Consider the following 13,421-nt stretch of genomic DNA (forward strand, 5'->3'; position numbering starts at 1 on the left):
GTTGTGAAAAGAAGAAACCTCTTGCTAGGTTTTCTGCCAGCTGCGTTGGCCTGAGCCAGCATTTACTTTTTGCTCTGTGGGAGTGTGTGAGCCAGTGCTGTGATTATGATTAACATTTATGCCCCAGGACTTAAAAAAATTAATTATCTTTGCTTCCCCAATCATGTATTTTTATAGTGGCAATAACTGAAATTCACCATTTCTAGATAAAACACGCTTTTCCTAATCTGATTTTGTTATTCATGATTCCTTGTACGCAAGACGCTCTTCTTAAAACTCCTTTTAAATGGCTAAAGAGTTACGCCATAAATGTTTTATAACCAACAGCAAGAAATTTAGCATTATCGTAAGAGGTTTTCATCAAGAATGTAAAACTATATTCTCTTCATCAGGAATGAGTCAAATATTTTCCAAACATTTATGGAAACAGCGTACTCCTCCAAAGGTCTAAGCTTTTTTCTGAAAACTATTGCTGGATATAATCCTATCCCTTCAAAATTTTGGAAGCGAAACACCACTCAATAAGATGGAGTGTTGTGTTATTAGGGTGGAAAACACCAGACATTTGTTCTTTGAATGCTATTTCTTTGAAAGTGTTGTCTTAGGTTGTGTTACATGATGAGGTCCAAGCTCGTTTTACATAGTTTTATGGGCCTTATAAGTTGGTGTGGGAAGCATAATACAAGCTGACATAAGAGAGTAATGCATATTTGGTTTTTGGATCACTACAAGAGGATGTCAAATTTTCTTTACTTGCTAGCCACAAAATCTGTATGACTGTTTGAAACACTTCTAAATTGTTGCGTTTTTGTTTTCTGGAGTTTAATATGAGGTTGTTTCTATGTTGGGTTATAAAACACATTCTCAAATTTTGTAGTGATTGAAAGTTGATGTTTTTCTGCCAGATGGTATGGGTCGTGCATCAAACAACTGATGTGCATGTGTCTTTAGACTTTAAGGGTGATATCAAGGTTCAAGGAATCAGGAGCAGCATGTTTCTTTTGCTTACTTGGATCTTCAAACAAGAATAAAGGTTAATCTGTCATAAACTTTGGTCTAAAATAATCTGTCATAAACCTATTTTGGTTCTAACCATTTCCTTTTTCCCACTTCTTATAAAGATGAAAGAAGAAAATTTTTAAGCGAAAAATAATTAGAAAGTGTGTGTGTACTTTAACACATAAATCTAATTTTAAATAAAAAATTAATAAGAGTAAAATAAGTAATTCACTTAATATTACACTAAAAATAGAAAAATCCAATAATTTATGGTTCTGATGAAAAAATCCTGAAGGAATATCATAAAGGAAGAAAGGTACTTCCCTCCAAACCTATATTTCTTCCATTTCATTTTATCCATATATATTAAGAAAAATAATAGATTATGGCTCTACAAATATTGATTTTGTGTGGATTTTTCTGGTTTCCAACTTTACTCCTTTTTCAAAGTCTCAGACCCAACTATTCTGATGTACGGAGCTATAGCAACTTGAATTTCACAAGACCCTTAAGCTGCTTTTAAGCTAAAACTATAGTTTTGGAAAGCTTTTTTAAGCAAATTGAATGTTGGTGGGGTCATAAAGCTAAATTGGTGGGGATAAGTAGAATTTCAAAGCATACTTCCTTGTGGGTTAATCATATACCCAAAGTCAATTATGAGAGTAAGTTCTCAAACAATATTTGTTTGAAAACTATTTTTTCTAGAATTCATTATCTAAACAAAAAAATCAGCAGCTGAAGTTTCTCCATTCAGAATTTGACAGGTTAAGATTAGAAAAATTGAAATACGGGAACAATAATAGTGAGCAAGTTTGGAAAATGGAGAGAGTATAAGCAATGTTATAAAGTGTAAATGAACTAAGTAAACCAGCAAAGAAGCTAAAATTTTGGTGGTAAAATGGTTTTAATAAATGCGTGTTCCCGCACGCATGTGTTTATGTATGATTTATGTGTGTATAATGAATCCTCATCCTCATGTATTCTTTGCTTAAAGTATTCTCACCCAAACTAACATAACAGAAGGATGAAAATAATTGTTGTCTAGAAGATTGGACATGGCATGGGTTTATAGTAAAAAGAGGAAGAAGAAAACAGAAGAGAAATGAGTAAAAGAGTGGAAAAAAAGGCATTGATGGCCCCTTGCAACCGCAGATTAAGGCCAAAGCGCCAAACACTACATTCAAATCCCATCTTATGTTTACCACTTACGCACAAACATGTCATTACCCAAATAAAGCATCACAAATCGTAAAGCCAAAGTTGTTTTCAACCACGACACAATCATTCTTTTTTCTTTATTATACACTAGCTAGTACTAATCACATATCATATTCAAATAATAAAATGTATTTTGTATTATTATTATTACTATATCACCTCAGCAGCTAGTAATTATTTCCATTAAAATAATCGATTAAAATGGTGACATTTGGTGGGTCATAGATTGTAACGCAAGGGTAGAATCCATGTAATGCCAACCAAGAACATAGAAATTCTATCGACTGTCCTCTCTGGCTCCCACTTCCAATCATAGTGTTCAGACACTATGTTTGTGTTGTGCTGTCTTAAAAACCCTGTTAAAACCTCAAACACCAAACTTCTCACTCAAAAAAAGCTACTTCATTGCCTTCCTCCTTCCCCACTCATTCTCCTCAACATGTCTGTGCCACACAGATCTTTAGAGCCCATCTTTCTTGCTTTTCTTCTTCTTTCTTTCTCAGTGGCTGCTGCATATTCTTCTATTCATGAGCTTCTCCGAAGCCATGGCCTACCAGCAGGGCTGTTCCCAGAGAGTGTAAAGTCATACAATTTGGACCAAAGGGGTCGTTTGGAGGTGAACTTGGATGGTCCTTGCCTGGCCAAGTATGAAACAAGAGTGCTGTTTGAAACGGTGGTTCGAGCTAACCTTAGCTTTGGTCAGCTCAAGGGCTTGGAGGGTCTTTCTCAGGAAGAGCTTTTCCTGTGGTTACCTGTGAAGGATATCATTGTCAATGATCCGTCTTCTGGTCTCATTCTCATTGATATTGGTCTTGCACATAAACAGCTCTCTCTTTCTCTCTTTGAAGATCCCCCAGTTTGTAGATCCCAAGGTACTGTTTCTCTCACTCTGTATAGCTGTTACTTAGCAATCATGACATGTCCTCAATTCCTTTCAATTCTGAACCTTTCAATTATGGGGTTTGAATAGGAATCATAGTGGAAAAGCACATGCATGCCATTTTCTTCTCAGTCATTATTACTTTCCAGGCTGTCAAATCATGATTGGGGTGCATTTCAATTCTCATTAATTTATTCTTCTAGATTTCATTCCATTTTGATTTCAAAAATTGAATGTGTGGGGTGCAGGTCTTTCACTAAGTATTGGTGGAAGGAAGAGCATTGGATTTCAAGATCAGAGATGAAGGATTGCTTGTTTATGTGAAAAAAGATGGTTTCTTCTTTCCTCTTTACAATTTTGTTTTGTTTTTCCCTTCTTCTTTTTCCTTTACAAATAAATATATGGTGCAATGTGCATAGATCCAATGAGAGTTGTGATTATTAAATTAGATATCAGTCAAGGGAAAAAAGAGAAACTCATAGGCGGTGTTTATTGTAAAAAATCTTTATGCAATTTTGTTTGCCGCATTTTTTTTCTTCTTATAATGTTCAAGAAAAGTTATTTGATATTGTCATACCAATCATTTCATTTATTCGTTTCTTTTCCTTTTACCTTTTACTTTGCTAAAAGGGATGTTATTCTTACAAAGAAAAAGACTTTCTGATCCTATGTTGAAGATATTCAGAGAATCTGCTAATATTGACTGTTGTTTACCAAATTTGTATATCAAATTTTGAATAAAAAAAATCCACCATAGTTCACATGACCATTCCATAAAGATCATAAATCAAACTGAGACAGGAAAGGAATAAAACTGAGGTTTTAATTTGCTTAATTTATTTCACAATATGATCAATAATGCTGGTCAACAGTGAATTTCTTTAGTATAGCTTTTTAATTGTGTTATAAAGTCTGAGAAAGAATAAGAACCTGTTTTTAGTAAATAAAAAAAGACTTCACATAATTGACTAGGTGGAATGGATGTGCATTATTCATTCACACTTACAACAAAAGAAAATATCTTAATTGACACGAACTAATACTCTGTTATGCCAATAATACCATAATCATTATCTACAATAAATAGAAGAAGTCCTCTTCAACTTCTCCATGTGTAATTAATAAAAGTTGCAACTTCTTTACATGTCATTGATAATATCTTGCAACAAATTCTTGATTTGATTAATTTGAAGTCTTTCTCCATCTTTGACCTGAAGAATGATCAAAATGAATATTATATTATAACATTGTTAAGTTTATCAAGTAAGCATGAACACCTACATATTCACAGTAGTGCAAAGATGAATAAAATTTCATCTTCAAGTCTCTTATGAATGAGAAATTACTGTAGTAAAAAACAAGTTTTGATTATTATCATTCTCAAAATCACCTGAATGCAGCTTGTAATCAGAAATGCTCCTTTTGTGGTTGTGAGATTAGTGTCTATGAGCTCAATGCCGAAGTAATTGAGTGTCTCCATCAATTTGCTGAAACTTCCCCTCTTTTTTTCAATTATGATCTTGACCCAGAGCTTATTCTCATCTATTTGTGCCACAATGACCTCTGCCTGCAGAAAGTAAGAGTGCTAACATTGGTAATTAAGCTATTAATTCTTTCAAGGAACAATCTTAGTTATGGCTGACCTGTATCCCCCAATTCTTCATATCTTCCACAGCTTCAATTTCATCTATTTTTGTCTCAGCTGTTTCCTCTGAAGTTGCTTCCATTTGGTGAAGTTGTTGGCTGAGACTCTGGACTTCGTCTTGCAGCTTCTCTATGTAGGTGATAGCATCTACAATAATTGTTCCTCTATTCATCTGAAAAAACAATTTAGAGCCTGAGTTTACATTCCAGCAATTTGTAAATTAAACAATGAAATTGAGCATTGAATGAACTGTTAGATTAAGAAGTAAGAAGATGAGTGTTAGGTAGTTGCATTTGTGATGAAAGGGTTTATAGACCGCAGCATCAAAAGCCTCCTACTGAGCTTCTCCCTCCTCCTCCTTTCAACCTCAAGGTTTTTTGATTTGAACTCTCTTGTGTTATCATCATAGTTCCTCTTCCTACTCATCCTTTGTGTGCTACAATCATTTTCTTCTATAGTAACACACAACCAGTCTTCATCTTCATGCTCCATTTGTTGGAAAAATAGGTCTTGGTAATGGAGCAGAAACAGGTAAGAATTGGCTTGTGGCTATATAAGTGCTTCTCACAGAGGGATCATGTCAGATAGAGAAAGTACATTAATGCTTGTTTTGAGGGCCTTTTTGTGGTCCCTAGTTAATTCATGTATGTTTCTTATGACAAGAGAGAAATATATTTCTGTTTGGTCGCTTAAACGTGTCTTCTGCTTGTTGGAATCTTTTTAACAGAATGTGACTATGAATTCTGGATATTTTATTACAATATACGCAGTTAGAAATCACATTCAACTTCTACCTAACTTCTTTCTTTGATTTATAATATGATAAAAGGCTTTGAAAAAAGAATTTTACACTATTTTTTTAATCTTTTCTTACACAACTTTACATTTCTTTAATTTTAAATAGGGATTCATTTAGGTATTTTTACTGAAATAAAACTTTAAATATCTTATCTTAATTATTTTTCTCTTTTGTAAGCTTGGTAGAGACAGAACATTGTAAATGATACTTTTGCAAGATGCAAATAAACTTCCATGTTTTAGTGTGATTATGAAGGCCTTTGGTAGGTGACCTTGTTGTTTGACTGAAAGTGCCACAGAACAGTTGAGTCTGCTGGTTTGTTAGCAAAATCATGTTAAGATCTCAAATTGTAAACTTTTGTTTGGATTTAAATATATTTAGTCTCTCAAAATATAATGATATTTTATATTAGTTTTTATTTATTACTAAATAAATAAATTTAAAAAATTCCATATTTTGTAAGAGAAAAAATATAATAAAATATTTTTCAAGGATGAGAAATAGATATAAGATTTATGTTCTTCAGTAACTTTTAACAGCAGTGTCTTCTAGTAACAATATATTTAACACTGTAATTAATGCGCTGTTGTTTACTATCATTTTGTTTTGACAGAAAATATGATTGTATGTATAAATGTACTTGATAAAGATGCATTCTTACTAATAACGAAAAATCAAGGATAAAATGAATTTTAGTTAATAATGAAAGTGGCTGGAGAGATACCAATAATAAATTAAAAAAAAAACTGAACTGTTATTATATACTTAAAACAAAATGTGACCACTTTTTTATTTTCTGCTGTAAAAATATTATTCATTTATTTATTTAGTTTTATATATTTTTTAATGGTTTAAAATAATATTTTTTTCCAAACAATTCAGATTCAATAAGTAATTTTATAAGTAGTTTGATATTACTGAATGAATACAGGTATGTCCATTCAAAACAGTTCTCACCAACAAATTAAACTATCCCTACATGCCATTGATAATATCCTGCAACAAATCCTTGGTTTGCTGAATTTCAAGTTTTTCACCATCTCTGTCCTGAACAATATAGAAATCACAATATAGAAATCACAGTTAAATAATTGAAGTGAATATTATATCATTGTTAAGTTTTTAATGCAGAATATTTACAGATGAACCAAAGTTCATTTTAAGTCTCTTATTGGACCTATGATGAAATCATAATCATTGACAACAAAAATAAACAAGTTTAAGTATTATCTGTTAGAATCAGAATCACCTGTATACAGCTTGTAATAAGAAATGCTCCTTTTGTGGTTGTGAGATTGGTGTCTATGAGTTCAATGCTGAAATTATTGAGAGCTTCCATCAATTTTCTGAATCTTCCTCTCTTCTTCTCAATGATGATCTTAACCCAGAGTTTATTCCCATCTATTTGTGCCACTCTAACCTCTTCCTGCACAAACCAACATTAGTAATTAATAGGTGCAGAGATTATTCATTTTCCCCCCAATCAAATAGAGGATCTCATATAAGACCTGTATCCCCAAATTCTTCATATCTTGTGCAGCATCAATTTCATCTATTTTTGCCTCTGCTGTTTCCTCTGAAGTTGCTTCCATCTGGTGAAGCTCTTGGCTGAGACTCTGGACTTTGTCTTGAAGCTTCTCAATGTACGTGATAGCATCTTCAATGATTGTGGCTTTGTTCATCTAAAACCAAAATTAGAGTTTAGAATCAGTTTACATTGAATCCGGAAAATTAATGTAACAATTTGTAAATTAAAATTGAATGAAGAAAGAGATAAAGTGAGAGTTTAGGTAGTTGCATTTGTGATGATAGGCACTATAGCACGCAGCATCAAGAGCCTGCTACTGAGCTTCTCCCTCCTCCTCCTTTCAGTCTCAAGGTTCTTTGATTTGAACTCTCTTGTGTCATCATCATAGTTCCTCTTCCTACCTATCCCTTGCTTGGTACAACCATTTTCAGTAGCAAGAGAAAACTCTTCCATAGTAACACATAACCAGTCCTCATCTTCATACTCCATTTGTGGGGTGTTGGGGAAAGGGGTGTGTTTGAAGGCTATGTAAGTGGTTCTCATAGAGGCATCATGTCAGAGAAACAGAAGAGATAGAAAGTACATTGATGCATGTTTTGAGGGTCTTATTTGGGTGTGGTCCCAAGTTAGTTCAGGTATGTTTCTTATGACACATTTGTGTTAGGCTGTTTAAATGTGTCTTCTGCTTGTTAGAATCTTCGTAACTGTTTTTTTTTTTTTTTTGCTCCAATCTTCCTAACAGAATGTGAAAATGCCATTAGAAATCACATTGAAGGTGTTCCTCATCTTTTTCATTGATTATAGTCTCATAAAGGCCTTAAAAGAAGAACATATCATCATTATCTACTAATGAGATTGATAAATTTACCCTCGAAGAGACATTTCACTACTTATTTAAACTCTGATGGAATTCAAAATGCTGCAATTGGGTAAAAAAAAAAAACATTTAACGTATGTTTTGGTAAAGTCCATATAAACTCGGTGTTGGACTTGCTGACTGAAACTGGAATAACACAATTCAGTGTCCTTGTTAGAGCAAAGACATGCTTAATTATTTATGGCTAAGCCTATATTCAGTTTTTCAAAATGATACTTTTGAAAACCAAAGCAATATACAATTTGATGATGGCAAATGCTCCCTGCATCCAACACTTTTCAACTTGCACCCAACATAATTTCAAAAATTCCAAAACTACCCTTTATTTCGGAAATAAAAATCTGGAATTAAAAATAATGCATTTCGGAAAAATAAATCTGAAAAAAAATTTTGTGTTTCGGATATAAAAATCCGGAAAAAAAAATTAAAATCCCATTCCGGATAAAAAAAATTCGAAACTGAAAATAATACATTTTGGAAAAATTTATCCGGAAGAGATTATTGTGTTCCGGAAAAGAAGGTCCAGAATGTAATTTTATATGCACCCCATTTTTTTTAAGGGTATTTTCGGTTTTTCTCCTGTGATTGGGTGCAGTGATATGGTGCAGGAAGCAATTGCCTTTGATGATTAGTAATTTATTGACTCTAACTTTTGTATTTATTATTCCATAGACATTGATGGTATTGGGCTGCATCTCTTACCTTTGAAAATAATAAACCCTTACAAAAAAATCACTAAAAAAAATTATTAAATAAAAATATTTTAGAATAAAAAATAATTAGTTACAATATTAAATAAATTAGATATTATTTTAAATACTAAAAATATTATTAATTTTTAAATTAATTTTTATTATTGATAAATAGTTTTTAAATTATATCTAATTAGTTACCAAAGTTTTGGTTACCAAATTTAAAATTTAAATAATTGATAGTTAACTTGGTTGTTAATTAGATATTAATGTATGAACTATTTATTAATAATAGAAACTAATTTTTAAATTAATAATTTTTTTAATATCTAAAATAGTATCTAATTTAGTCAATATAACAACTAATTATTTTTAGTGTTTAGAATTCTATTGGATTATTTTCTAGCCCTGAATGTTTTATTTTTTAAATTTAATCTAATTTTTTTTAAAAATATAAAAAAACACATATTTCATAAAGATTTACAAATTGGTAAGAGTAATTTTATCAATTATTTTTATTATTTTCTTTTATAAAACATATAGTTTAATCATCTATATTCTTATATCTTAATTTTTTTATATTATATTAACAGATACTTTTTATTTTATTAAAACTTATATATAAGTATTATGATATATTTAATTCAGATATTTATATTTATTTCAAATGTCAATAATGAAATATAAGAATACTTTTATTTAGCTTTTAGTATTATAAATCTATGCATGATATCCAAGCAACAAGCAGTTAATGGTCTGAGTTAGAAGGCACAACCCCAACATGTTGGACTCTGTTCAGTTGCTACAGTTGAGGAGGGAACAATGGAAGAACACTCTCATTGACTTGGTCCATATTTTATGCAAAATTACATTTTTGTCCTTTACTAAAAAAATTGCACTTTTAGATATTTTTTTAGATTATGTAATACGAAATACAGAATCTATGTTAAAAAAACACATTTCACATCAATTACTTTAATTACTATAGGGAAAAACGAAAGTAGAAACGTAATCTAACAACAGTACACTTAACAAACTCGTCTACTTCCCTTTCAAACGATCCTCAAACACATATATATGGCATCTCTAATTATTGGTATGAGCATAGAAACTACATATGGCCAGAGTCCACATTAAGCACCATTTTTAGTTCTTCCCTCATTATAGAGAGGCATGGATTATTGGTGGTGTAATCATACATCAAAGGTACCATTCTTGCAGCATTCAGGCAGAAATTCGTAAATGATGATGGCAACTCATTTTGGGTCAGAATCTGTTCATTCAGACGTTTCCATTCAGATTGAATCAAGTGGGAAACATGGTTCTGTGCGTCTTCAGCTGAAACGTGCTGGTGCTCATTCATGTAGCAGTCAAGGTATGATCCATCAACTCCCTTTTCATCTTTCTTCTGCATTTTTTTCAAATATTTAGTTACTACATCACGTGTTTACAGTATAATAATACAAACACTTGTTTGCATCCCTACCTTGGCTCCTTCAAGATCATCAGATAGACGAAGAATTTTTGCCACTGAATAAATAATTTGTGGAAAGTTATCCATGACAGCAACACTCTCCATATTTATAGAGTGATCAAAGAGGAAGAAAGCATGGAGAAGCACCACATGCACTCCTGAGCTCACAATTCCATTGTTCAAGTACTCCTCTGATCTCGGCAAATCACCACCCTTCAACCAATGTGCCTCTTCCATGAAAGCATTCAACAATCGCACCCACTGTTTCATATATACAAATGCTTTTTTCCATTTACTGCTACTTTCCAAAAATTTCTGCTACTTATTCAAGCAAAATAATTGATGTGACACGCATATGATGAAAACCCCCAAATTAACATAAAATAAATTGTCTTTTACCGATCTTTTTAGGGTGTCTATCGGGTTTAATCCATGTCTTTTGTAGACCTTTTCGGCGAAATCATTGGTAATATCGTAAAGAACACTAAGACACATTTTCATGAAGTCTGGAAGCTGCTCTGCACCACCCAATTCCCATCTGAAATGACAGAAATCAATTATTTGCTGTTATATCTCTTTTTGGACGAATTTCTCAATAGAATAAAATAAAGAGATCAAATAAATTATTTTTTCTTATAAGTTAAAATAAACTAGGTTCATAAATTGAATTTGAATTATTAAAAAAAATAATTATCTTTGACTAATACTGTGTACAGCTAAGTCGTATCATTGAATGAGAACAAAATTCAAATTAAAAGAAGAAAAAGGGAAAATTAATAGATTAAGAAAACAATATGTAAAAATAACGACAAAAGAAAAATAAGACGATTCAGTAAAAACAAATACATTAGTTATGTAAATAGTGTGTGAAATATACTTCTAAAAAATATTTTATTAAAACGGGAATGCTAGTTTCACACTAATTCCATCCACTTAATGCTAAAAAATTATTATTTTATTATAATATAATATAATATGTATTTCTAAAAATATAGAATGATTATTTTTTTCCTGTTAAAATGTGAATGAGACATTAGAGTCTCAATCAAAAATTTTATTCTCTTGAAAGATGGGTGTAAATCTCAACATCAAAGTATTGTGTATTTTTTTGTCAACTATTCTAGTCATTTATAGCATAAAATTATAAAAGTATGAATGATGATATGTTAACATCAATAAAAAAAAATATCCTTCACAAATTAATAAAATAGTATTTTAAATATTATAATATTATTAAAATGTGGTGTGAATTGTGCCAAAGAAATCTTTTCTTAAAATACGTTCCTTCTCTCTCTTCGATGATGAATTTCTCATCTTATTTTGAACGAACTTCACGTTTTATTTTCTTGTGAGCGTAGAGATTATTGCATTTTGCACAAACTTCACATTTTATTTTCTTGTGAGCGTAGAAATTATTGCAAAAAAAAAATATTGTTTGTTAGAAATCCAAGAAAAAGAAAAGTAATTTAAAGAAGCTGATTTTTCTGATTTTTGTGAAGGAGGTTTACCTATAGACAGCATCTCTAAATAATGTAAGTTGGTCTAACGTCCCATAAACGTCGAAGATGTCATCAATAATGTAGATTAGAGAGATGGATTTGGTGAGTTCAATCCTTTGGTCTGAAAATCTTGGATCTGTGAAGCATGCCATGGGCCAAAGGTACCATTTCAGAGGTTCATACATACAGAACTTCTCCTCCCTCACCATTCCAACATCTTTCCACCATCTGTTAATGTTAATGTTAATGTATAAAGGGTTATTACTTTTGCTAAAATCAACATTCCAAGTGGGATTATGTAATGAAACTTACTTAAGTGTTTCTGATAAAAAAAAATAATGAAACTTACTTGTAATGAAACTTACCTGTAAACTTGAATGATTTCATTCTGGTTCATCATCCTAACTATGCAGGAATTTATTTCAGCAAGTTTCTCTATGCATGTCCATTCTTTCTTGGTCTTGTAATCACTTAGAGCTAAACTTGTTGTGTCCCTGAATCTTGATAAGCCATAATGAAGTGGATTCTGAAGAGTGTTAGCAACATATATAGCTTCATGATGTTCTCTATGTCTTTTCAGCCATGAATGAAGAAGTTGGCAGCAGAGGAAACCTGCATCATCAAGACTATCTTCTCCTTCAATACTTAGCTGGGCTGCCTCATGCAGGGCAATCAGACTCTTCACGTCTTCACCGTGTTTAGCTCTGAACTCTCTTTTATTACTCTTCAAGCCCTCAAATACATCTGCACACCATTATAGTTGGTACCTTTAGTTAGCATTTAGTAAAAAATTCCTTCAACAAAAACATAGCTCTGCTAAAATATCTGAACTTTATCAACTTCATAAAACCTATGAAATTCTTTAATATCTAATCAATGTAGTATCTCCAACATCTCCAAAATGTGAATTCTGTCTGTGATTATGCATGTGCTATTGAAGACTGCAAATATATATTATGTTTGGTGAACAGTTTATAAGAAGAGAGTGAAGATAATTTGAACCTGCGGGAACATGATATCCTCTTTGTCTAAGTAAACGGAATAAAAGTGCCAGTTCATAAAGTTTATGGTGATTGGCAAAATCACTGATATGACTGATAAATATGGAACATTGGTTCTGAAGAAGTGCTTCAATTTCCTCTTGAAAATGGTGTTCGATGCCAAGCCTTTGGATAATGTCAATGACATAGAAACACTCCATGTAATCCTCGCTAACAAGTTTCTGGAATGCTTGCTTAACTTCCTTCAATACCAAAGCTTGTTCGAGATAGATATCATCCTGAAAATGTGAAGAAAAGTGTCAATATCAGAAAAACTTGGTGGGGAAGAATTAGAATTTTGGTTTTACGCACAGACAAATCCATTCTTAAAAATGGGTGTAGTGTTTGCCTTGGAGTCTTGTAAGTGTGAAGAATAAACTTAAGTGACGAGTGTATTTATAGTGTAAAGAAGAGAATCTTGGTTTGGTTTGTACTTACACAGTCAATTATCACAGCCTGGACTATACTCATAACATTCACAATTTTTTCATTGCATTATTATGTTCTATAACATGTTTAAAAGTTGGAAAACTTTTTCTTGATACCACAAATATCACAAAGTATACACTTTACAACTCCTTATAATAATATAATAATATTTTAAATTAAAAATAAAAAATATTAATTAAAATATTAATTGATTAATATGTTAGGAGTATGTATTGATGGTGTTAATATCCTTAAAAGTTTCACCTCCCTTCAAAATTAGAGTAAAAGAATTTTAAATACACTTTTTTCTCCTTTTAACTATTTTTGTTACCGTCTTTTAC

General features: G+C 31.6%; 4 protein-coding genes and 1 long non-coding RNA gene across 5 annotated transcripts; 2 read left to right on the plus strand and 3 right to left on the minus strand.

Moving 5' to 3' along the window:
* The first annotated feature begins 2,153 nt into the window (after window positions 1-2,153).
* Window positions 2,154-3,689, plus strand: LOC137832678 (uncharacterized). The gene is made up of 2 exons (XM_068640978.1): window positions 2,154-3,089; window positions 3,346-3,689. The coding sequence occupies exons 1-2, from the start codon at window positions 2,546-2,548 to the stop codon at window positions 3,399-3,401; spliced, it is 600 nt and encodes a 199-aa protein (XP_068497079.1). The 5' UTR covers window positions 2,154-2,545; the 3' UTR covers window positions 3,402-3,689.
* A 347-nt stretch (window positions 3,690-4,036) lies between these two features.
* LOC137832677 (transcription factor DYT1-like) lies at window positions 4,037-5,363 on the minus strand. The gene is made up of 4 exons (XM_068640977.1): window positions 5,034-5,363; window positions 4,741-4,914; window positions 4,488-4,664; window positions 4,037-4,308 (listed from the first exon to the last, which is right to left on the minus strand). Exons 1-4 carry the CDS (start codon window positions 5,232-5,234, stop codon window positions 4,237-4,239), a joined length of 624 nt encoding a protein of 207 aa, XP_068497078.1. The 5' UTR covers window positions 5,235-5,363; the 3' UTR covers window positions 4,037-4,236.
* Window positions 5,364-6,426: 1,063 nt separating this feature from the next.
* LOC137832691 (transcription factor DYT1-like) lies at window positions 6,427-7,695 on the minus strand. The gene is made up of 4 exons (XM_068640997.1): window positions 7,340-7,695; window positions 7,050-7,223; window positions 6,791-6,967; window positions 6,427-6,588 (listed from the first exon to the last, which is right to left on the minus strand). The coding sequence occupies exons 1-4, from the start codon at window positions 7,610-7,612 to the stop codon at window positions 6,517-6,519; spliced, it is 696 nt and encodes a 231-aa protein (XP_068497098.1). The 5' UTR covers window positions 7,613-7,695; the 3' UTR covers window positions 6,427-6,516.
* A 1,971-nt stretch (window positions 7,696-9,666) lies between these two features.
* Window positions 9,667-13,014, minus strand: LOC137832692 (neryl diphosphate diphosphatase, chloroplastic-like). Its single transcript, XM_068640998.1, has 7 exons — window positions 12,964-13,014; window positions 12,614-12,890; window positions 11,977-12,355; window positions 11,621-11,839; window positions 10,512-10,650; window positions 10,125-10,373; window positions 9,667-10,046 (listed from the first exon to the last, which is right to left on the minus strand). The coding sequence occupies exons 1-7, from the start codon at window positions 12,973-12,975 to the stop codon at window positions 9,750-9,752; spliced, it is 1,572 nt and encodes a 523-aa protein (XP_068497099.1). The 5' UTR covers window positions 12,976-13,014; the 3' UTR covers window positions 9,667-9,749.
* Window positions 11,635-13,146, plus strand: LOC137832693 (uncharacterized). Its single transcript, XR_011084602.1, has 3 exons — window positions 11,635-11,772; window positions 12,192-12,305; window positions 12,735-13,146. It is a non-coding gene; the product is annotated as an uncharacterized lncRNA (long non-coding RNA).
* Window positions 13,147-13,421: the final 275 nt, after the last annotated feature.

The sequence above is a fragment of the Phaseolus vulgaris genome, chromosome 6, assembly GCF_000499845.2.
Source record: "Phaseolus vulgaris cultivar G19833 chromosome 6, P. vulgaris v2.0, whole genome shotgun sequence".
NCBI classification, from domain to species: Eukaryota; Viridiplantae; Streptophyta; class Magnoliopsida; order Fabales; family Fabaceae; genus Phaseolus; species Phaseolus vulgaris.

Bases quoted from the DNA above. Each gene is read 5' to 3' on its own strand.
- LOC137832678 (XM_068640978.1), top strand. From the start codon at position 2,546: ATGTTTGTGTTGTGCTGTCTTAAAAACCCTGTTAAAACCTCAAACACC. The intron at 3,090-3,345 runs GTACTGTTTCTC...TGTGGGGTGCAG, and splicing joins CCCAGTTTGTAGATCCCAAG to GTCTTTCACTAAGTATTGGT.
- LOC137832677 (XM_068640977.1), bottom strand. From the start codon at position 5,234: ATGGAGCATGAAGATGAAGACTGGTTGTGTGTTACTATAGAAGAAAAT. The intron at 4,665-4,740 runs GTCAGCCATAAC...TACTTTCTGCAG, and splicing joins TGAAGAATTGGGGGATACAG to GCAGAGGTCATTGTGGCACA. The intron at 4,309-4,487 runs GTGATTTTGAGA...ATCATTCTTCAG, and splicing joins TGATTACAAGCTGCATTCAG to GTCAAAGATGGAGAAAGACT.
- LOC137832691 (XM_068640997.1), bottom strand. From the start codon at position 7,612: ATGAGAACCACTTACATAGCCTTCAAACACACCCCTTTCCCCAACACC. The intron at 6,968-7,049 runs GTCTTATATGAG...TGGTTTGTGCAG, and splicing joins TGAAGAATTTGGGGATACAG to GAAGAGGTTAGAGTGGCACA. The intron at 6,589-6,790 runs GTGATTCTGATT...TATATTGTTCAG, and splicing joins TTATTACAAGCTGTATACAG to GACAGAGATGGTGAAAAACT.
- LOC137832692 (XM_068640998.1), bottom strand. The intron at 12,356-12,613 runs GTTCAAATTATC...AATGGTGTGCAG, and splicing joins AGGATATCATGTTCCCGCAG to ATGTATTTGAGGGCTTGAAG. The intron at 10,047-10,124 runs GTAGGGATGCAA...AAAAAAATGCAG, and splicing joins ATGATCTTGAAGGAGCCAAG to AAGAAAGATGAAAAGGGAGT.